Raw genomic sequence first — 23,257 nt, 5'->3', positions numbered from 1 at the left:
ATCTCTCTGTATGGTTTACGCACTTGCAAAGGCATTTTATATACCGGGGGTGTACCTGAGATGCTCTAAAAACACCCGTGAACCTGAGCAGAGGCACATTGTTTGTAGAGGTATTCGATCAATCATGGGTTCGACATACTATATCCCCATTCTAAAGGACTTAGGCTGATATGAAGATAAGCCGACAACAACAACAAAGTTTCGGTGCAATATGATCTGGCCGCCGCCAAGAATAAATTCCAAGACGAGATATCACCGACGTTTTGTCAAATTTTCTCCGTCGGCGAAGTCTAGTCGGCGAAGGCCAGTCAAACCATCCGAAACTGCGGAGTACAAGCGTTTCTTCTCAAGGAAACCGGGGTAATCGGGGTAAGCCAAGGGTTTTTAGGGTTTACAACCCCACAAGTCTCCCTGTACTCACCATCTGTAACTACCTAGGTAGTTTTCTACACTTTTATTTTGACTTGACTATATCTTCACTTGCAACGGCCATAAACTCGTTTCAATCAGAGGATATTGTGTCAAAGCAACTGTCGTATTCTTATTTTCCTTCTACCGGCACCGACTCTCTGGTCGACTCTCTGGCCTTGGCTTTTGGCCAAGGTTTCGTGAGCCAAGAACATGTACGTCAAGCCAAGCTACTGGGAAGGGATACCCAGACTATAATTATACCGAAACTTAGCCGAACGGCAGATCGGGAAGTGCAGAAGATCCCCGGTATCGGGATTCGTAAATCGGGATACTCTTTATGACTCGGTCAAATTCTTATGACTCTTCCTGCTCTGGGCCAGTTCAAGACTATCCTCAGAGACGCTTTGCCGTTTCTGGTGTGAAAATATTATATTCTCGCACTTTCATCTAATATTTTACTTTCCTCTTATTTATTGTTCAATCTTCCAAACTTTCCACAATACTATGGATCCATGATCCACTAGCAATGTATGTAATTAGCGAGGTGCGGCGGAGTGAAATTGTTGAGGCTCGGCATAAACAGAGGATATATAATTGGAAGATGAAGAATCCACAACGTTTTGCAAGGTTTTACAACGAATGTCTGTTTTTTACGAATGGATACTGGTGGTTCATATAATCCACGATAGTAATAACGAAATATTCCCTTACTACCTCTCTTCGTCAACATCTCACCACTCAATACATTCCATATCCCGATATTTTCTATGCTTCTTCCCTACAATCTGAACAAAACAATTTCTCCCCACTTTCTTGACCGTAATAATTGAACTGCAACGCCCATGCTAGTTGCCAGTCATCGTAGTATCCAATCTGCTTTGGCGAGTTAGGAGATTGGAGCTGCCCTGACAATGTTTTAAATCAGGTGACGCCGGCAACACGTTGGTCCCTAGGGAAGATGACGCCTATCTTCTAGATTCCTCCACATATACCAGGTGTCAATATTGACTTGCACTCCAAAAGCTATCATGCTAGGCCAAAACACAAGGCCGCTATTCCATGCCATAGGACCCGTGTGATGTATGTGGATTCCGCTGCTCAAAGCAAAGACAATGGGGGCGACAAAGTTGATCACACCCATGCTTCTAGGAAGTACAGGGTTGGAGCTCTTATCGCCGAGACTGGCCCACGCAACCGTCCACATCTGCACCAAGAAGATTGGCCACGTTAAAAATGTGGCCATCCAGAAAATATCATTCAAGAGCTGTGTCAACTCCGGGCCATAATCGCGGAATGTCAATAGGCCCATAGCAATGGCGCCTAGCATAAAGGCGCTGAAACCTGCTGCTGCACTCGCAAGTTGAAGGTCGCCAAGGATGGGATCGATTTCGGGGATTTTACGAATCTGCCGTGTGAGAGCTGCTGAATAGACGACATAAATAGCCCCGGCGACCATGAGAAATACACTACTGGCTTGGCTACCCTTCACATGGGCCCAGTAATGAGCGTGGACTCGCTTAGCATCCCACCATGGTGCGGTGGGTGGGATATTTCCCGATACCGCGAATGCGATGACGAAAAACGCGATGCAGAGGCTACCACAGCTAACTGCAAAGTATTCCCACCGTCTGGTGGTAAGGACATTTGCTAGACGCTGGGGATAGGACCTGAATCCCATGGTGGTGAAATGATATGGACAAATAAAGATAAAAGGACGGAAGGGGCAGATTAACAGCTGAACGACTGCTTGACGAAAAATGCTTCGTGATGATCCTGTGTGATTTATATACTTCACGAGTCCAGTTTGCCAGCCGTCCGCATGATGAACAAAAGATTGCCCATACAAATATCATCCCACGAATATAGTGATGTGCATGGAAAACCATGTTTCACGGCAGGGGGCAGACTGCGATGACAATGACGAACTATCAAATTGAGGGCAGATCCCACCGAATTTGATCTTGCATACAGTTAAGTTAGGATTATGTCTATGTTCCTTCTCGGTGAGAGGTGGGAACTGTGATGTTCTAAACGATTCCATCACTTCTGATCGAACAGGAAGGTTTGTGCAGGGTTTTACATTCACCAAGATCTACTATGGCACAGGCTCAATATTCTCAATATTTTCATGCGTTCTCAACCGAATTCATCATGGCCTGCTGTAACACAGGCTTAATACCCATCATAATCTACAAAATCTACAAAATCTAGCGCAGTTTCCTACCTAGGTATTTCCATGCATCATCAACCGAATTCTGGTCTGCGGTAGTACAAGTTGAATATCTCTACGAATCGCCCTAAAAAATAACCCAAAATATACTTTGGCATGCTCAAATGTTATGTCCCCAAAATCGAATTTGATATTAAAGGCATATCGACCACTTCCCTTGTATGTAAAACAATCATTGCTCACGATATTCAGGATGAGCTGGATATCGCCTAGGTTTAGAGGGTATATGCGTATTCCTAGACAACGGGGAAAACCGTTGATGTTACTCGATACCAATGTTCCTTTCAATATACATGTGTCAGTCAATGACACTTTTCTTATCAGCCCAACTAGGCTGAATAGACCGACAAACAGCCTCATAGTCCTGGAAGCGCTGAGTGTCCTCCACCAGCCCAGGCGTCGTCCAGAACATCGCCCAATTACTATCAGCCAGCTTCCAGGTACCCGAGGACCGCTCAAAGTACCATTTATTAACCGGGTTGTCAATGCGACTACGCCAGCAGACTCCATTGGGGAAACATGTGCGCACCATCGCATTGAACACAATATCTGCGACACCGCCGGCGCCTTGGCTGCGCTTGAGCACGGCAAATTTATCAAGATAGGGCACCATGCGGGCAGCACTGGCTTCGCTTCCGTCGTCTGGGACGCCCGGCGGCGTTTCCCAGGTGAGGATTGCGCCGCCTTCATACTCGCCGGCAACGATGACACCGGCGATACGACTGTTCACTCGGTCGAGGTAGTTTTGGACGTCGAGTTTGCGGTCAAAAGAGTCTTCAATTAAGGTGACTAGGCGGGGAAGGTCGATGCTAGGGTCGTTCAGTCCCAGTCGTGGTTGGGTCTGGGCTACCCAGGGTTTTGTATAGGGGTTGGGGAGAATCGTAAGCGGCATTCCGCGTTTGACAAAGGTCGTGTGGGAGGTGATCGGGCTGAATGCGGTGAATCCGCCATTGGAAGAACCCCGTCGGCCTGGAGGTAGAGAGGATGATAGGAGAGGCTTGTCGGTGAGAAGGTGGTGGATCAACGGGTTGCGCTGTCGACGGGTTCCGACCGCTGACAGGTCTGAGGCAGCCTGTGGCGGTGAATGGGCTGAGTAGGAAACTTCTTGTGGGGAGGTGATAATGCCTGAGGAGGCTGATGGTAGCATGGCCAATGCTTGTTGGGCTAATCGGAGATTCTGCAAATGACCATCTAGCACATCCTCCATCATCTCGGCGTCCGGTGATTGACCGGACGTGGTAGGTTCCTCAGGCGAGACAATCTCACGATTGACAAACTTTGACATCGGATTTGTTTCCAAGATTTGGTTATTGCTTAGGGCTTGTTTTGAAGAATTATTGTTTCCAGAAACAGAGGTTCGTGCCTGGGAAAGCTCGTCTTTAATTTGATCAAACTCTTGCTCCATGTTGATAAAAACGTGCGATGACTGAGGGCCCTTGAATGCCGGGATACCCCCCAGTGGATCGAGAACAATGACACGGTCCAGTGAGACCTCCCTCTGTAACGTACGGATTCTCCTGACCGTCACTGCTGGGTCTTCGTCCGGGTCTGGATTTAATGACAATCCTGCAAATTCTTTTGTTAGGGCAAGGGCGGCATCGTTAGCCGAAACTGTGACAGCTCGAGGATTTTCCTCCATATAGGCGATTGGGGGAACGAGTACCACATGACCATCCCGAAGGGCGCTCAGGAGCACTTTTCGCGATAGCACCGTGGGTGGACCTGACGCCCGCTCTGATATGGATAACGCCGAGTCTAGTCGGAAGGATTTCGAGTCTGGCAGCCCATCGACCGCCGCCGATATCCGATTCGCCTGCTCAATGGCTGTTTGTCGCCCGGCAGGGCTGTCCACCTTTCCAGGATCGACAACCACGCAGCATGCCATGCCCAGGCGGACGAGCTGCGACAGTGTCTTGGCCACTCCATTAATCACGACATCGTCGAGTAATTGCGGAGTGGTGATTTTGATCAGGGCCAAGTGCAACCTTTCGGGTATATCCTGCGCGCTCGGAGTGGGAGTTGTATCTTGCCGGAAGACAGGACTGTCGTACACCGCCCTGGAAGCACCATAGAATGACCCCAAATTGACCCCAGAGGGCAGAGATGCTGATATGGACTCCTTTGGGGACTCGGTAGATTCTTGGTTTGGTTTGGCGGGGCTAGCCTTGAGCCGAGCTAGGTACGACTTAGCTTCACGCTTAGTCGATGCGGAGTTCAGGAGGCTGAGAAAGAATTCCTAAGCCGAACACGCAACCGTTAGCATGACACTCAAAAAAAAAAGAAAGTGACCTGCTACCTACCCGATCCAGCAATTTCTCTTTTGCACGGTGGCCGAGACGATCTTGGCTTTCGCGGCTGCCCGAGAACTCGGCAACTTGCTGGGCTCGGGCATTCTGCGCCTGTGCCGGGCGCGCCGCAATGGGATCACTGGGACGAACGAGATGTTGCTTCAAAGTCTAGTCAATAAATGCTCAGCATTGGCGGGTGTATATCGGGTTTGGTTACCTTGACCAATGAGGATTTGGCCGTTCGAGACCAGTTGAATGTTCGGGAGCTCATGGTTGAGTGAGTATATGTGGGATCAATTACTCCAGCAGTTGGCAGTTGGCGCACCAATGCAAGAGCCTCAAAGAAGCAATCTCACCATGAACTAACAAAGAACATGACAATATAGGAGGAATGAGAACAATTGAGAACAATGAGTCAAAATTAAACCAAAAAAAAAAGAAAATAATATGACGCATCCTCGGTTATAAACTCACCGCCTGTGGATACCCAAGATTGATAAGAGAGGCATTTAACATGTCCACTCCAGGGCTGCTACTTATGTATGTATGTACATATATAGTTAACTAGGCAATAGTTATCTCTTCTGTAAGTACACCTTGTATGTTAAATGCAGCTAGAGTCGGGATTTTAGGAAACCCACTATATACCTGCGTGCAGCTACTTTCATCGTTAGATAACTAGTTAGTTATACAATCAACTACATGTGATCAGAAATGGCTGAAACCCTTCTTGGATTTAGATTGCTTCAAGAATAAGATCAGATAGCAAGAGATCCAAAAAGAAGGAAACGTACTCGAAGTATTTCTTTTATAGGGTACATTGTAATAAAAACAAAAGTCAACATGTCAAAATCACTTTCGTGACAAGAATGCTTAGTTATTTTCTGAATATATACTTAAATATCTCTTGCAATGAATTAGAGACTATTTATTAGAACTTACGAGGCTATACTAATTCGTATTATAGTAATGTAGCCGCCCCAGAGGGCGATATTGCTACTACGTACGGAGTACATAGTTAGGTATAGTTAACTAACTAGTTAACTAGTTATATATATCTAGTTAGCTTGTGATATTGTTGAACTCATATCGATTCCAGTCTTATCAAACACAAAACAAAATAAAACCACTTTTCAGTTCTACTCTACCTCCATATTGGTACATAGGCAAGTCCTAAAAGCCCTAATAAAAATGTAGACCGCTTTGGGGCGAAATGTAACGGTACAATGGGAGACATCGTAATGTAGGGTGAACCCGGGCCAGAAATAGTACTGATAAGTTCCTGTACTTTATCGGCTGAACTCCCCCGCCACTGCAAAAAGTTCCAAAGTTCCTTCTCCACGCCCTGCAGGAAGAATACTCAGAAACACTTCTCCCAGGAGGTCTGGAGTTATCAAAATACTGTCAAATATTGTCAAATATTAAATCTCAAGTAAGTCTGCTCTCCCCTTCAATCCAATGCAAGGTCCCAACACCCCTCCTTGCACACAGCGTCGCAGATTCTTATGAATTGCCAACATTTCCCTCCCGATTAATTGGCAGCACTTTGGATTTCCTTGAATTTTACTGGGAAGAAAAGATGTCAATTTACTGTTAAAATTGGCTCTGTTCGACTCTATATTTGGTCCCAATTACGTGCATGAGATTAATCCCCACCGTTCTAGATTCACATCCCTCGTCTACGCCACCAAGCCGGGTACTTCCTCCCCCCCCTGCACTCCAGTTGATCGTGGCACCTTAGCCTGGTCTCACCTTCCGAAATTTCGATCCCAGCCGTTCTGACTTTCGATATCCCAGTCAATTTCTCAATCGCTCACTATGTCCGATCGGAGTGAATACCTCTCTGATTCCATGTCTGGCCAGGACAACGGGCTGAGGCCGCTGTCCAATGCGGATGACTTGTCTCTCGGGAACCCCCACAACAGCGACCTGTCTCGTATCATGAGTCGTGCTGGCATTCAACTAGCCAATGGGTTTCCGATTGATGATGACGAGGACGAGGACGAGGACGAGGTGGATGAGGACTATACTGCGGCTGATCAGGATGACGATGCAAACGATTTCCCATACTGGTTCCGCCGCCCACCCTCCCACAACCGCACAAAGCTGGATGAGCTGCATCCTTTCGTCCAATTGCTCTCCGCATCTAATGTGGAAGATTGCGTGAAAGTAGAGGAAGCCTTCCCCGAGCAGGAGCGTTGCTCTCACGATAAGGTATGGCCACCCTCAAACTTGCAAAGATCCAATTGCACCGAAATAAAGTACCAATTCAATATTTGAATTACGTAGACTTGATACAAATCGGACGCGATTTCGGCACTAATACTAACATTTTGATAGTTCATTTACCGTCTCACCAGATGCCCTGAGCTCAGTCTGGGCCTCTTCACTCTTCCTTTGCTCGCAGAAGGAGAAATCAAACCCCGCCCCACGCTCGTTGGACACATCATTGCTACTCGCACTTCAGAGCCCCTTGTGACAGACCGGTCGATGCGACTTCCGGCCAACTGGAAAAACGAGCGTTGGTCTGTTGAAGATGGACAGTCCGTTGGTCACGAAGAAGGTGGCAGCACTATTGCCATTCATTCGCTTGCTGTGGACCCAGCGCACCAGGGCAAGCAGGTCGGAAGCACGTTGATGAAGTCATATATCCACCGCATTAGAGAGGCCCAGATTGCTGAGCGCATTGCGATTATTGTACATGATCACTTGATCCCCTTTTATGAGTCATTTGGCTTCGAGTCCCGTGGCCCTAGCAAGTGCCAATTCGGTGGTGGTGGCTGGGTTGATATGGTATGTTCTCTTTTTTGACTATCAGAAAATATATGCTGACACCAACTAGATCCTGGAGTTTGGTCCCGAGCCTCTTGAGGAGTAAGAGTCTTCTCCCTTCTTCCTTCTTCCTTCTTCCTTCTTTTTCATTTTTTTCTTTTTCAATTTGCATCTTTTCGGCTGGGAGCATGTTAAACCACTGACGGGTTTGATATGGGTCTTTCTAATTACGCACATCCATGTTTTTGTCTCATCTTAAGGGTTTATCCTAGACGGGCTGTTAAGAGGAAAGCAATGGAGTTTCTTTGGGTGGCGGGATTACTTTTACAAATCTGGGCAGAAACGGCTTGGGCTTCCTGAATCGGTTATAAAGGGCTGTGTACCATAGTTGACGACAATGCAATGTATATGAGCATGATGTTGGATTATGGCAGCAGATAGATGTCAATATACAACTATGCCATACAGATTTTCAAGGCTTCATGGAGTATTCGATCTTTTTTGGTCTGTATTATATCACGTGACTCGCCTATATCACGGTTCGTCCAATCCTGGTCCCCGCATTTGCCCTCCGCCCGGCAGAAAAAAAGGACTGCCAACGATTTTTTCGTGGAGAAAAACCCACTCTATCAACACCCATTCACTCACGGCATTACTTCAAGAGTCATTACTTCTTTGACTCCTGACTTGTGCCCATCATGAAGACGACGTGGAAGGATGTGAGTTAATTTTAGCCACTGCGCTTTGGTGCCAGATTTGACTGAGGAGATTGCTAATGTGTTTTTCACCGCTTGGTAGATTGCGCCTGTGCCGACACACCAGGAATTCCTGGATATTGTCCTGAGTCGCACTCAGAGACAGCTTCCCACACAGATCCGTGCTGGTTTCAAGATCAGCCGTATCAGAGGTATGATCCAATCCTTGTATTTGATCCGACAGGCGGCAAAATGGAAGAAAAAAGTTATTGCGGTTATCGATAAAGCACAATCGCTGATCAAATTTTTTTTTTACCCATCAGGATTCTACACCAGAAAGGTCAAATATACACAGGAGACTTTCGGTGAGAAGTTCCAGCACATCCTTGATGGATTCCCTCGCCTCCAGGATATTCATCCTTTCCGTAAGTTTTACTTCTATGGCGATTATGGCTGCTCGGGTGGGGTCTAATATCCACTAGACAAGGATTTGATGAACACTCTTTACGATGCCGACCACTTCCGTATCGCCCTTGGTCAAGTCTCGACCGCCAAGCACCTGATTGAAACCGTTTCTCGCGATTACGTCCGTCTTATCAAGTATGCGCAGTCTCTGTTCCAGTGCAAGCAGCTCAAGCGCGCTGCCCTCGGTCGCATGGCAACCATCACTCGCCGCCTGAAGGACCCCCTCGTCTACCTGGAGCAGGTCCGCCAGCACTTGGGTCGTCTGCCCTCGATCGACCCCAACACTCGTACTCTCCTGATCTGTGGATACCCCAACGTCGGAAAGTCCAGCTTCCTGCGCAATATCACCCGCGCAGACGTCGATGTTCAGCCCTACGCTTTCACCACTAAAAGTTTGTTCGTCGGTCACTTCGATTACAAATACCTCCGTTTCCAGGCTATTGATACCCCCGGAATTCTGGACCACCCTCTGGAGGAGATGAACACGATTGAAATGCAATCGATCACCGCTGTTGCTCACTTGCGGTCCGCTATCCTCTACTTCATGGATCTTTCCGAGCAGTGTGGATACTCCGTCGGCGATCAGATCAAGCTTTTCCACAGCATCAAGCCCTTGTTCGCCAACAAGATTGTGTTCCTTGTTGTTAACAAGATTGATGTCCGCCGTCCTGAGGACCTGGAGCCTGAGTACCAGGAGCAACTACAGGAGATCCTCAAAGCAGAGGATGTCGAGTTGCTGCAGGCTTCCTGCACCACCACCGAAGGTGTGACCGCCGTAAAGAACGCCGCCTGCGACAAGCTCCTCGCTGAGCGAGTCTCCCAGAAGCTCAAGTCCGGTTCCAGCGCTGCCACCCCCGGCAGCCGTATCGGCGACGTTTTGTCCCGTATTCACGTGGCCCAGCCTATGGGCGGTCTGCGCGAGACCTTCATTCCCGAGGCCGTCAAGGATCTCAAGAAGTACGACAAGAACGACCCCAACCGCCGGAGACTGGAGCGCGACATCGAAGAGGAGAATGGCGGTGCCGGTGTCTACAACTTCGACATGCAGCGCGACTACACCCTTGCCAACGAGGAGTGGAACCACGACAAGATCCCCGAAGTGTGGAAGGGCAAGAACATCTACGACTTTGTGGATCCGGATATCGAGACCAAGCTCGCTACCCTCGAGGAGGAAGAAGAGAAGCTCGAGGCAGATGGCTATTACGAGTCCGACGAGAGCGTGGAGGATGTCGAAGACGCCGACAACCGCTTGAAGGCCGATCTCATCCGCGAGAAGCGCGTGCTGATGCGCAACGAAGCCAAGATGCGCAAGTCGCTCAAGAACCGTGCCGCCATCCCCCGCAGCGCCAAGTCCAAGAAGCTGTCCGAGATGACCAGGGGTTTGGACTCCGCTGGCTACGACAATGGTGCCGCTGGTACTCGTGCCCGCGCCGCCAACCAACCTCGCGGCCGCACTACTATCCGTGAGCCTACTGCCGATCCCGATGCTATGGACGTCGACGACAACCCACACAAGGCCCTTGCTCGCGCTAAGAGCCGTGCCCGCAGCACACCGGCAACTGATCGTCGTCACGACGGTGTCACCACCTTTAGTAACCGTGATAAGGCTGAGCGTATGGCTAAGCTGGGCCAGAAGAAGATGAACCGCATGGCTCGTGCTGGTGAGGCTGATCGTCACACAACCGTCTCTCTCGCGAAGCACTTGGTATGTTTTTCCTACATTGTCTTTTTTTTTTTGTCAGTATTATTTGCTAACTTTTTGTTCCTCTTCAGTTCTCCGGAAAGCGTGGTATGGGCAAGACAGATCGTCGTTAGAAGCCCCGCTGATGCTGATGCTGATGCGGCTGAAACGAGACCCATTCTTAATCACTGTCCATTGGTTTCGATACCGGGTGCAAAATGGTGTTGGGCGTTTGATGTTTCATATTTTTTCCCCCTCCGAGTTTCCTCGTCCAAATGTTCATTTGACGCGCATTTTTTGGTTTCCACGACTGTTTACTGTGGATGATTTCTATGTTTATTTGACACAGTAATGATTTGTGGGAGTTTGTTCTCCTGGTCAATAGGACAGAAAAGTTCTTGACTTGATGATCTTGCATATAACGCCAATACAGATGATGATTTTTGGTTTTATCTGGTACGACACTTAAGGAGAATTTAGGTCTTTTTCAGGGTCTTCATTATTAAGCCTTTCTCGTATACCCCAGGTTGTAACCTGAAACCCCATTGTCTAGCGGATAGAGACCGGTGAATCCTTTTGATGGCCTCACCGGTATCTGGTTACGTAGAGCAGGCGATTATCTCCACAGGTGCATTAGTCCGAAGATGTTTGGATGGAACGCAACAATGGAATGCAGACCGGGGGGGTAATAGTTAATAGCAATGTTGCACCAATAATATGATTATTTTATGGGTTTGATCACTTGTTAGGAGTAGCGTGGTATTGATGTATGTAGCACAACTTGACGAAAGGATAATCAATTAATCCCGACATATCTACATGATAGAAAGGAAGATACGTGGATATCCAAAGTGACCTGAGGTGGCACAGATGAACTAGTTATACTTTAAACGTGCTTATCAAGGAGTTAGGATTATGGATGTATGGATGGATGTAGGACATTCAAGGTATAGACGATAGGATAGTTCGACTGACTAGATCTATTATCTCGCACAACAAAATGTAAGCATGACTCGGGCCGTACCTCGTAGATAAGTACCCTGCCATGCCAGCTCGGACGAGAAGGGCCGCTAATGCAAACGCCTTTACTTGCTTTTTTTTCCAAGTAGCACCAATACCAACAATTAGTATTACTCAACTACTAGTAAGCACTCATACCTTTGTCTATATTTAATTGATTATATGTATGTCTTTGATATAACACCATACTTATTACTCCGTACTAGTGGTGTGCATGCATTGTCGCCCCTTCTCGTCCGAGCTGGCATGGCAGGCTACACCCCACCAAACCATGGTGGGTGGAATGGGGTAAATATTACTCCGTACTCCGTATTCCATAGTAATAATGCCTATTCTAGACATCAGGAGGCCGAGGTGGAATATACAGTCTGTCTCCATATGTCGGATACTAACCGAACACCGGGATACAAAATAATGACAATATCAGATAGTTATATATTAACAAGAGCTAAATGCGATTTTCTTCACTGGACCTTTCCTGACAAACTGCTGGATTGGAGACAAGCATTGTCGTCTGTGCAATGGGTAATTGCGTTTCATGGGGCGGGGTTGTCTATGTGCGAGGTGGCATGCTGTACATAAGTACTCATGTAACATACAATAACTATAACTAACTAACTACTATAGTTAACAGAGTACATAATGTAAACGTCATATAACTGGTTAGGTGTTTGTAGGACCACGTTGGCATTGGAAGATAGATTAGATGGTTGTATACGGAGTATAGAATATGTTGTTCTGGACCAGTAGTGTTGGTTTTACCTAAAGTTGTTTATTATTCTCATTAAAATCCTCCCAATATGGAGAAAGTGTGAAGGTCTGTTATTATTATAATAGGACCTCTAAATTGTGGTCTTGGCCTTGTGTTCTTAAATCAAATAGTATTAAGGATCAAACTTATTTGATCCAACTTATTTTGTTATGCAGACATTAAAGAGTAAAGAATGTTACATTGTCCTACGTATAATATCACTAACTATACCATATACACAAAGTCTGCCGGGTTGACCCGAGTAAATCAGTCTAATCTAGCGTTGCATGAAAGAAAAAAAGAAATCAGCTCACACACAGGTTGATGCCAAGGTAAAATGGACGGGATGTTATTTCCCAGTCAGAGGCTAACCAGGGGAGGTTTAGAGTGTCTGCAGAGTTTTTATCGCTTTTTATTGCTTTTTATTGTTTTCACTTTTTCTTTTACTCTTTTAGTGGTCTGACACCCGAGTTACTAATAACATTAGCACTTGTAGGTCAGAGTTTTATTTATTATGGGTCTGAGGCCGAACAAGGGATGCCGAAAAAGACAAGCCGAACATGCCATGAAAATCACTGGATGGAAAACGGAATCATGCTAGAGTTAAGAGTATGTCTTTGTGAAGATTGATGAATTATTATTGAAGTTTAAATCTACAAGACATATATATATGTATATTATTATCGTACAAAGTACGGACTACTCTATAACTATATACTATGTGCTTTCGGCTAGGATAGCTATCCCGACTCGGGATGCCAATCGGCTCGGGATAATCAACACATTCGGTGTGCCGATTGAGAAAAAGTGGATACAAAAATCAACAGATCGGAAATCTCTGCGCGCAAGTCGACCGAATCCTCACCGATAGTGGGTCAATGCTATTTTTCACCTCCAACCTGGGTGTTTTCTTATCAACATTTTTCGAGTCATAATTTGTTGAAAGATAAAGAGAGGACTCTTTCCCTCTATATTCAGAGCTTCTTTTTCTTTATCCCTGAGTTAGCTATGAACCACAATCAGATTGTTTTTTTTCTTTTTTCTTTGGAGCTCTCAGGTTTAACTATGATCAACGCCCCTTTGACCGGGTAGAGAGTAGTAGAGTCCACGCATTATGACCCACTTGCCTTTTAGTATTTACATTTCTCTCTTTTCTTTTTTTTTTCCTTTTTCTGTTTTTCTTTTTTCCCAACCCTGGTTTTCATTTTCTTTCTTGGTAAATCCACCTGGTTTCACCTGTCTATAGTACTTTGTAGGGTTAGATTGTCATGCACAGTTTTCAACCTATGTATACATACTTTCGTTCGCCTCTACACTCTGTAAACACGGCACCAGAACCCGATCTAAAGGAGGTCACCTGAATATATGTTGTATATGAGTGATTTATTGATTTATTCTTAGATTATGGCCAGGGACCAGAGTCAGAAGTCTCATGGTCACTGTTACGTATCCATATCTACTCCATGCCCCGATTCTGGTTCGTGCATTTGCCCCGAGGACCGGACCCAGATATCTAACTGAATCCCGTATGTTTCTAGAAGGTGGTAAGAAGGTCTGGTGATCTGGTGTTTATGTTTACTGTTTACTGGTTACTGGTTACTCTTTATCACAAGACTTTATATATTTATAGTTATACTGTTTACTGTTTATTGTTGTAATACATACATTGTATACTCCGTAGTAACTGTTCATTCCATATAAACCTTAGACATATTATGAATGCAATGATTCTATGTTGTATACAATATACTGATGCTTTCAGCTCACGTGCATTCCAGGTACCCTAACATTCCCCGTTCCTCCACCATTTTCTCCACCAAAAAAAAAGGAAAAAAAGAGGAACCCAAACACGGAGTACATGACACTAGAGATTGCAAAAAGACCAAAACAGACTTTTTCAACCTGTGGAGTGAAATTTTACCACCTTACAACCCCATTTCACTTTCCAGAACCCCATTTCCCTCCCTTTTCTTAATAAAAAAACGTGGGACAATACAAAGTAAGATGCGGGCCCCCGTTTTTTGTTGGTCATAAGTACATCTCCATACTCCGTATACTCCGTACCCACGGTACCCCAAGGGAAAGGGCCACCCCGAGACTTTCCATGCAACTCCAAGACTATTTAGTTCGCCTTCTCCCGTCCTCTCCTCTCGTTTTTATTTCCATCTTCTATTTATTTTATCCTTTGTGGATCTGTTAAATATGGGTGTGTCTACCTTTATGGATAAGATCAAGCCTGGGAAGGCTGAATCCCAGTTCTCCTCCCAGGCCGCGACCCCTGCTCGTTCGGACTCGACTACTGCTGAGAAGGACAGCCTCACTCTCGATGATAGCCCCGTCAAGTACCTGACCTGGCGGTCATTCATCCTGGGTCTGTGTGTCTCCATGGGTGGTTTCATTTTCGGATACTCCACTGGTAAGTGTCACACAACCCTCGCCACTATGGATGCAACGTTAATAACAGCCGAACTTCAGGTCAAATCGCGGGTTTCACTACCATGATCGATTTCAAAGAACGTTTCGCTGAGTATAATGCCGCCACCGGCCAATATGTTTTCAGCAACGTTCGCAACGGTTTGATTGTCGGCCTGGTACGTTTGATATTTCTGGATTCCCACAATGCAAGTTATACTCATACTAAACTCTATTCCAGCTCTCTGTCGGAACTATGATTGGTGCCCTGGTGGCTGCCCCCATTGCGGACCGTATTGGCCGCAAGTTCTCCATCTCCTTCTGGGCCCTCCTCCACATTGTCGGTATCATTGTACAGATTGCCACCACCGACAAATGGTACCAAATTGCTCTGGGCCGTTGGGTTGCTGGTCTGGGTGTCGGTGCCCTTTCCAGTGTCGTCCCCATGTACCAGTCTGAGTCTGCCCCTCGCCAGGTCCGTGGTGCTATGGTCAGTGCTTTCCAGCTGTTCGTTGCCTTCGGTATCTTCATCTCGTATATTGTCAACTTCGGCACTGAGACCCTCAACAACGCCGCCTCTTGGCGCATCACCATGGGCATTGGCTTCGCCTGGCCCCTGATTCTTGGTATCGGTACCCTCTTCTTGCCCGAGTCTCCTCGTTTCGCCTACCGCCACGGTCGTACCGAAGAGGCCCACAATGTCATGTGCAAGCTGTACGGCGTTCCCCGCAATCACCGTGTCGTTGCCCAGGAGATGGCCGATATGAAGCAGAAGCTTGATGAGGAGCTCGCCAACGGCAATGCTCCTTGGCAAGAGGTCTTCACCGGCCCTCGCATGTTGCACCGTATCTTGCTCGGCATTGCTCTGCAGTCTCTGCAACAATTGACCGGTGCCAACTTCATCTTCTACTACGGAACCAGTATCTTCCAGGGTATCGGTCTGAGCAACTCTTACGTCACCTCCATCATTCTCGGTGCTGTTAACTTCTTTATGACCCTACCCGGTCTGTACATCGTCGAGCACTATGGTCGCCGCAAGTGTCTGATGTACGGTGCCGCTTGGATGTTTATCTGCTTCATGATCTGGGCCTCCGTCGGCCACGAGATCCTGAACGACAACCCCTCCTCGCACCCTGCCGGTGTTGCCATGATTGTCTTCACCTGCTTCTTCATTGTCGGCTTTGCTACCACCTGGGGTCCTATCGTCTGGGCTATCTGTGGTGAGATGTACCCTTTCAAGTACCGCGCTGTCTGCATGGGTGTTGCTACCGCCGCCAACTGGACCTGGAACTTCTTGATCTCCTTCTTCACCCCCTTCATCTCCAACACCATCGACTTCCGCTACGGCTACGTCTTTGCCGCCTGTTGCTTCCTCGCCATTCTCGTTGTCTTCTTCTTCGTCAATGAGACCCAGGGCCGCACTCTTGAGGAGGTCGACACTATGTACGTCCTCCACGTCAAGCCCTGGAAGTCGTCTGGCTGGGTTCCCCCCGAGGGTATCGTTGCCGACCTGCACGGATCTTCCACCGCGGGCCGCAAGGAGGGTGAGGCTGGCACTAGTGAGCACCAGCACCACGACGAGTCTCAGGAGATTCGCGAGTAATGCGGTAATGACTGAAAACGATCACGCGTATTGCACTTCGCTCGTGTGATTGTTTATTTTTAAACAAAATTCTGTCTTCATAATTAACTCTACTCTTTGATTAGTTTGAGTCTCCACCATATCTCTACGGAGACCATGATTTAATAGCATTACCAGCAAGGCTTGCTCTAGCAATCTTATTTATTTTAATCAGATTGATTCAAATTCTATCCATGTAATCATACCTAATCCGGCTCATCCCTAATCATTGATTCCCAAATTCCATCCCAGCTCCCTTTCTAACTGCCCCATAAACAGCCGCAACGTCTCCCTTGGCCCCATTGACCTCCTTTACAGTCTCCAGAAGCCCATCCATAACCTCGACATTCTTCATGCGCAGTCCCCCCTCTTTCGCAATTCCATAAGCATGTCCCAGATCCTTCCTAGCAAGATCAACTGCGAAAAGCGGCTCCTCCCGGACACAATAATCCCCGCCCACCATTCTCTCCGCATAATTAGCAAACGGCCCTGGCGCAAAAAGCCCAAGCCATTCTTGCAATGGCTCAACTCCAAGCCCAGATGCCTCGGCGGCAACCAGCGCCTCAGCAAGAACACCAACAGTATTAAGAATGAATGTATTACCCAGTACTTTCAGCGTCGACGCCCGTCCAACATCTATATCACGTCCACTTCCAGACGAAAGGTCAATCGTTTTCTTCGACACGACACCGTCAAAGAACGGACGCACTTTCTCAATTGCGTCACGCTTCCCAGCCGGAACGACGATAAGTTGTCCTGCATCTGCCATATTCGGCGCCCCGAAGACAGGACATGCGACGAATCCTGCTCCGCGCTCGTTGAACGCTGCTTCGGTTCGTCGCGATGTATCCGGGTGCACCGTCGAGCAGTCGATAAAGGTCTTGCTGGATAGATCTTGCGGGATTGTGGGGTCCGATAGGATCGCAGTGACGATTGAATTGAGCGCCGCGTCATCGCCAACGCAGGTGAAGATCAGCTCAGACTGGTTTACGGCTTCGGTTAGGGTTGGTACGGCTTTTGCGTTGGTGAGTTTTGACGCGTGGGATGTTGCTCGTGTCGCTGTCCGGTTGTAGAGGAGAATTGGGCCTGTTTGGGGGCCTTTTTCGGAGATGTTTTGGCTCATGCCCTGGGATGTCGGGTTAGATGTGGGTTCTTTTGAGTTGGAGGGGTGTTGGGGGTTGGGGGTTGGCTTACTCGGCCGATATTGCCGAGGCCTATCCAAGATACTCTAGGTCCTGTCATGATTGTTTGGTAGATACCTAGGTAGGGATGTGTATATTGAAGACTGGAAGAACGTTGGGGAAGAAGTATCGGGGTCTTTATCGGTGTGGGGTGTTTACCCCACACGGTTCAAATATTAGCCGGTGGTCATTATCCTGGAGGTACAGAGTTATTGATGTGCTGGATGTGTACTGATCCGTTTTATTTTAACTTCAACTTCTTTCGATGTAAAGCTACAATATCCTATAGGACTAACCAAAATAGGACCCCATCTTACAGGCAAAAGAGCCATATCAAGGCTAGTCATACTCCATATTGGACTGCTGCATTAGCTTTTAAAGGGTTCGGTGGTTCAGTCTAGATATATATATATGTACAGACCTTGAATTGTATCTATAAGTTAGTCTCTTGGCATCTGCACATCACCATAAGTCATTCGCGATACCCAAGAGCTGCCCTAGCTAGAAAAACATAAGATCTCATATTCACAAAACATCATATCCAACCTAAAGCTTCGACTTCTCAACAATCGCAACATCCCGAAAAGGTAACCCGAGATACATCCACATGAATGCAAACCTATAACCATTAGCATATATTTATCATATAGAAATCCTCCCAGACCTACCGATCACTACCGAAAAACGGCTCCTCCTTCCCGTCAGCATTCCGCACCCAAAACCACGGCGCGCCATAGGCTCCCTTATCAAGCGCAGTCTGGGTGTTCGCAGTCAAAGCCTGCTTGAATTCCGGACTTGACGCCGCAGCTAGGATCTCCCTAACTTCCGAGTCAGAGTACCCGTTGCTCCGGAGTACCTCAGCTAACTTCTCCGGCTTGCTAATGTCGATGTCTTTGTAGTACATACACTCCCACAGCGACAGGAAGGTTGTTTCGTACTTCTCGCGCGGGAAGTGGCCTTTGATGTAGACCATGCATCGTTGGGGCTGGCTCGTTAGTTAGCGAGAAAGAAAACGTCAGGAAGACTTGGAGAATGATGATACCAGGATTGAGAGGATTGGGAAGAACTCCGGCGTTTGGATCTGCGGGACTCCGAAGTATTTACATGCTCGCTCCGAGTCGAATTTGGAGTACGCTGCTTTGACGGGGAGTGACCAGGGTGGTTTATTTCCTGTTCAAAGTATCAGTGATTCTTATTTTAATATATTAATTCATAACAATATCTGTTTGATATTTGCATAATGCATACCTGAGCCGACGTTAATCCCGCCTAAGAAGACAGGGTGGAATCTGTTTTGTTAACACTCATACATCCCTTGTAGCAAACACGATGTGCTTACTCAACCTCGACTCCATGTGATTCTAGAGCTTTGCGATTTTTTCGTAGATAAAGTGTCGCATAGTATGAGTATGGCGACACTGTCAAAGTAACAATTAGCAAATAAACACCAATACAAGGGTGGAGCTGAGGGCTTTTCATACCACAGTCAACGTAGGCGTCAATTTTGGCAGGCATGACGAGTATGGTGAATTGTAATAATCTATTTAATCCCAGTATCACCAGTTAGCCTAGTTGAACTACGGAGTAGGGGAGATGGGGTTGATTATAGGGTGGAGGCTGGGGGCCGAGGTGGAGATGGACCGAGGTTCCGGGGACTATGATGAGGTGATCATTTAAATGTCAGCCCAAGTTCACAACTATTTGTTACCGAGTTGTATGTTAGTTTTCATTTTGGAAAAGAAAATAGTAGAAGGTCAATATGGTTCGTTAAATGCATTAAAATCGGGTATTTAACATGGATAAAATATATATATGCTAACGATTCTATATCTCATGCTTCTATTCAATCAATCCTTGCGGCTGATAGCCGACTGTTGAGTATTGACCAGATCCAAGTCATAGGGGTTCTCTTCATATTGTGCCGCAGTCGCAACACGATGCAAAGACCGACCGGATTGCCGAGACGCGCGTGACGCATACCGCGCGATGGTACCACGAGATGGAACAGTAGACAGAGTATCAGTATCACTCGAGTGGACATCATCAGATACCCGAGCCACTGAGTTTGTCTTCTCGTCCTTCTCTGAATCAGGCTCCTCGCGGCGGATCGCCTGATTTCTCTCAGCAAGGCGGCGCATAAAGGCATCCGCCTCTGATGCGTATGTGCACCGTTGTCTGATACGGGCGCCATACTTGTAGAAGATGAACGGGAAGGGCACGCACGCAAGCGCCAAAAAGGCCGGGATCGACGAGGCCCAATGAATACCCAGGTTATGGTACATGTAGGTTGTGAAAAGAGGGAAGGCCATGCCGAACAGTGAGCGGAGGGCGGAATTTGCAGCGAGCACGGAGGCGGAGAAGATCGTGTATGAGTCGATAAGGTAGTTGAACACACTGAGGAAGACGAGGACCATGCCGAAACCGAAGGGCGCTCCTGCTGCGACAGAGGCCATCCAGTGGATGTTAGGCGAGTTGCTCCAGGCGAACCAGAATAAGCCGATTGGTAATGCTATACCACCGACCATGCTTGGGGGTAGTCTCAGCTCGGGGGCGAGTCGGTCAGTGGTCTGGCTGCACTTTTTGGCGTAGCGGAAGTTTTCGGGGAACGTGTATACCACGGCCATTACCATGCCGACGAGGATGCCGAGGAAGGCGAGACCGCCGACACCTTCGCTCCAGCCGCGGACTTCTTGGAAGACGATTGGGTAGGCGGCGAAGAGCATGTAGAGCGTACCGTAGATAATTGCCATATAAATAGAGAAAAGTAGCACAATCGGCTCACAGAACAGCAGGATCCATGGGCGGGAAAGCGCTGTTTTCAACGTCTTTCCCAGAGGAGCGGGACCACGGTCGATGTCGAGCTGACTGCGATACACTTTCCCAGTTAAAGTAGACATCTTTTCTGCGCGACGGCGCAGTAGAACAGGTGCATATGTCTCTGGTAACAAGAAGATGATACATAGCCAGAGCAAACCCGAGAATGCAGCAAGGAGTCCCTCCACCCACCTCCAGCCGGCAGAGGCAGCGAGGAATCCTCCAATGACAGGACCTAGTGTCGGTCCTAGGAAGGGTGCAGCAGCAAAAAGACTAATAGCGATCCCACGTTGAGAAGCTGGGAACATATCCGCAATAGTGCCACCTCCATTTCCAAACGGCGAAGATCCAAAGGAACCCGCCAGGAATCGCAATATAATGAGTGTCTCGATGTTCTTTGCACCCGCCGCGCCGGCATTGAACACAGTGAGAAACATAAAAGAGATGGTAAAGATATGTCTCCGGCCGAAGATCTCACTAAGGGGTGCCCAAATCAAGGGCCCAATAGCGAATCCGAGCACGAAGAGTGATACCCCTAGAATGACGATTTCCTGGGAGGCACCAAAGTCCTCCATGATTTGGCTCATTCCGCCTGAGAATGCCGATGAGACCAATGACACTGCGAGAGTCACGAATGATACTAGGAGTGTAATAGACCACTTTTTAATCGGGCGGAAGTTCATGGGGTTGCGCGGGTCGGCAGGGATCCAGACGACGGCATATGGATCGTCTTCAGTGCCTGAGCCGGTGTATGAAAATTGCATGACTTCCTCGGTGACGACCTTTTGGTCGAAGATCAGGCGCCAGAAAGTAATTTTTGAAGGGAGTATGGCCTCGCCCCCGTCATGGGGAGCTGTCATCTTGACGGGCTCAGGCCAGGAGCTATCTCGTGATGTGGAGTAACTAGTGATATACCTATTAAGGTAGGGTACGATGGCCAAAACAGCAAGATCAACGAGAATATCAAAAAAATTTCCAGAACTGAGAATGGTACAAGAAAAGAAAAGGGAGATTCAAATATAACCGAAAGCAGCCTCGGCTCAATAATCGAATCATCAAAACCTCCCCCACTCTCCTTAACATATATGTTTTATATCTCGGCAATTAAATGCCCCATTACAAAATTTTTCGGTGGAGACCAATATGAGCCCCGAAGCAACCGGACTGGCTCAAATGTCGGCCCGAACGCCATTTTTACGGCTTCCCGAAGGCTTCGATGGCTTGGCAGATACACAAGGGTATATATATACATAACACATATATGTGTACCAAATATATATCAATTTGTACTCAAGACACCGAGATTGGACCAGCCCCAATCACCATTGCATTGGTTTGATGGATTTTCTGCTCCTCCTTTGACTGCTCTGACAGAAATCTGACGTATTGAAATGTATGGACCTCAGGGCTGATATGGAGAACTCTACATTTTCTATATAATAGAAACTGCTGTTTCTGTGCGGTTATTACTAAGCATGATTACATAATCTTCCATGGTATATGGTATCATCCCATGTATGCAACCTTGCAATTTGACATGCTCGACAGCCAGCAGCAAACGTGTGGAGCGAATATGGAGTTCTAACAAGTCAATTTGAGATCCCGTCAACAGAAGCAATGACTAACCTTGCAAAATAACTTCATACCCAACCCAAGAGTCATCGTCCCGAGCATCTTGATGCACTAGGACTGGGAAAGATGGGTCCCACGCCTTTGGCCGCACGCCCATTTTTAACCCCACGGTTTTGCTCGTATCCACCCACAGCATATCGCCGCCGGAAGACATCCGTGTCTTTTGAGAGCCCTCTTCCCAGTCAGTCTCAGTAGTCCTTTTCATCTTCCCACTTTGGTCGCGCAACCACTCCCTCCATAACCGAACAGACCCATCCTGAATAGTCGATGCACTCAACAACAACATCGTTCCCGGCTTCACTTGTACTAGATTGGCCACCACACATAACTGTGAGAAGTCTTCATATCCGTCCAAAGTAACATCACGTATCACTGCATCCTCTTCCTTGCCTTGACGACCCCGCATTCATGTCAGCCCCAGCCCGTATGAATCCCACCACCTCCGACAACAGAATCATCCTACCTGGCGAGAAACCGAACTTCGAGCCATATTTCCCCCATTCTTGTTCTTCACCATCATCATCGTCGCTTACCTCTGGACGGAAGCGCGAATATAATCCCGTTACTCTACCAAGCTGGTGGGCGGTATCGACGTGCTCATACAACGAACCCACGCCATCATGACACTCGCTCAGGCGATCTGTACCGAGGTATTTGCAGAGGACGGGTGGCTCGGTGAGCTTTGAGCTAGGGTGGAAGCATTCCAATAATAGTTTGTATTCCTTGAGTGGTATGGTGAGAAGTAGGCGGTAGTGGAGGATTCTTAAAACTAAAGCGTGAAATCGGTGGTTTACTGAAGTGAGCGGGAGAAGTGCCCGGGTTGAGAAGTCGGATAGGATTTGGATAAATACCTAAAGATAGGATTAGAGTCATAGCCTATATAGTCTTCTACTGTAGACATACCTCGTTTGGTAACGAGTCCAATGTCACTGCGGGGTTGGCGGGGTTCATAGTTGATGTGTGTTAATTGAAATGTAACCTGAGAAGAGAAGCCATTGATGATAGTTAGTATACTCATACAACAGACAAGAAACAACAAGTCTATGTGTTGACCTATGTTGGGTCTATATTGTACATCCATGGATGTACTGGATGTACTGGAACAAGACGTAACTAACAACACGTAAGCAGAACGATAAGCGATAAGTGACGTCATACCGAGGCGGGCATAAATTTCCTTTTTCGGCCTTTTGGGGGGATGCCAGTCCACTGTCAGTCCACTGTCAGTCCACTGTCAGTCCACTGTCAATCAACAATCCACTCTCAATTCAACTACCAGACCAC

The 23,257-nt window shown here is 47.4% G+C and overlaps 9 protein-coding genes across 9 annotated transcripts; 3 read left to right on the top strand and 6 right to left on the bottom strand.

The window, feature by feature from the left end:
• Positions 1-1,360: 1,360 nt before the first annotated feature.
• On the bottom strand, positions 1,361-2,089 carry N7516_000749 (uncharacterized protein; the record flags this gene model as incomplete). The annotated part of the gene is made up of 1 exon (XM_057213471.1): positions 1,361-2,089. One exon carries the CDS (start codon positions 2,087-2,089, stop codon positions 1,361-1,363), a length of 729 nt encoding a protein of 242 aa, XP_057075354.1.
• An 850-nt stretch (positions 2,090-2,939) lies between these two features.
• arg2 (acetyl-CoA:L-glutamate N-acetyltransferase) lies at positions 2,940-5,200 on the bottom strand (the record flags this gene model as incomplete). The annotated part of the gene is made up of 3 exons (XM_057213470.1): positions 2,940-4,877; positions 4,942-5,088; positions 5,147-5,200. The coding sequence occupies 3 exons, from the start codon at positions 5,198-5,200 to the stop codon at positions 2,940-2,942; spliced, it is 2,139 nt and encodes a 712-aa protein (XP_057075353.1).
• Positions 5,201-6,568: 1,368 nt separating this feature from the next.
• On the top strand, positions 6,569-7,807 carry N7516_000747 (polyamine acetyltransferase; the record flags this gene model as incomplete). The annotated part of the gene is made up of 4 exons (XM_057213469.1): positions 6,569-6,625; positions 6,727-7,143; positions 7,270-7,722; positions 7,772-7,807. The coding sequence occupies 4 exons, from the start codon at positions 6,569-6,571 to the stop codon at positions 7,805-7,807; spliced, it is 963 nt and encodes a 320-aa protein (XP_057075352.1).
• A 592-nt stretch (positions 7,808-8,399) lies between these two features.
• On the top strand, positions 8,400-10,676 carry N7516_000746 (putative GTPase NOG1; the record flags this gene model as incomplete). The annotated part of the gene is made up of 5 exons (XM_057213468.1): positions 8,400-8,420; positions 8,500-8,608; positions 8,720-8,821; positions 8,879-10,566; positions 10,635-10,676. 5 exons carry the CDS (start codon positions 8,400-8,402, stop codon positions 10,674-10,676), a joined length of 1,962 nt encoding a protein of 653 aa, XP_057075351.1.
• A 3,839-nt stretch (positions 10,677-14,515) lies between these two features.
• Positions 14,516-16,328, top strand: N7516_000745 (sugar porter family MFS transporter; the record flags this gene model as incomplete). The annotated part of the gene is made up of 3 exons (XM_057213467.1): positions 14,516-14,729; positions 14,789-14,904; positions 14,967-16,328. 3 exons carry the CDS (start codon positions 14,516-14,518, stop codon positions 16,326-16,328), a joined length of 1,692 nt encoding a protein of 563 aa, XP_057075350.1.
• Positions 16,329-16,572: 244 nt separating this feature from the next.
• Positions 16,573-17,588, bottom strand: N7516_000744 (NAD(P)-dependent oxidoreductase; the record flags this gene model as incomplete). Its single annotated transcript, XM_057213466.1, has 2 exons — positions 16,573-17,472; positions 17,541-17,588. 2 exons carry the CDS (start codon positions 17,586-17,588, stop codon positions 16,573-16,575), a joined length of 948 nt encoding a protein of 315 aa, XP_057075349.1.
• A 485-nt stretch (positions 17,589-18,073) lies between these two features.
• On the bottom strand, positions 18,074-19,042 carry N7516_000743 (putative DSBA family oxidoreductase; the record flags this gene model as incomplete). Its single annotated transcript, XM_057213465.1, has 6 exons — positions 18,074-18,146; positions 18,196-18,512; positions 18,570-18,697; positions 18,776-18,816; positions 18,867-18,945; positions 19,009-19,042. 6 exons carry the CDS (start codon positions 19,040-19,042, stop codon positions 18,074-18,076), a joined length of 672 nt encoding a protein of 223 aa, XP_057075348.1.
• Positions 19,043-19,374: 332 nt separating this feature from the next.
• N7516_000742 (MFS transporter) lies at positions 19,375-21,201 on the bottom strand (the record flags this gene model as incomplete). The annotated part of the gene is made up of 1 exon (XM_057213464.1): positions 19,375-21,201. One exon carries the CDS (start codon positions 21,199-21,201, stop codon positions 19,375-19,377), a length of 1,827 nt encoding a protein of 608 aa, XP_057075347.1.
• A 761-nt stretch (positions 21,202-21,962) lies between these two features.
• Positions 21,963-22,924, bottom strand: N7516_000741 (uncharacterized protein; the record flags this gene model as incomplete). The annotated part of the gene is made up of 3 exons (XM_057213463.1): positions 21,963-22,363; positions 22,437-22,824; positions 22,877-22,924. 3 exons carry the CDS (start codon positions 22,922-22,924, stop codon positions 21,963-21,965), a joined length of 837 nt encoding a protein of 278 aa, XP_057075346.1.
• Positions 22,925-23,257: the final 333 nt, after the last annotated feature.

Source organism: Penicillium verrucosum, assembly GCF_028828655.1.
Source record: "Penicillium verrucosum strain IBT 35672 chromosome Unknown utg000001l_segment0_segment0, whole genome shotgun sequence".
Classification (NCBI taxonomy): Eukaryota; Fungi; Ascomycota; class Eurotiomycetes; order Eurotiales; family Aspergillaceae; genus Penicillium; species Penicillium verrucosum.
The sequence above is the reverse complement of the archived record's forward strand: the minus strand, read 5'-3'. Positions and strand labels throughout refer to the sequence as shown.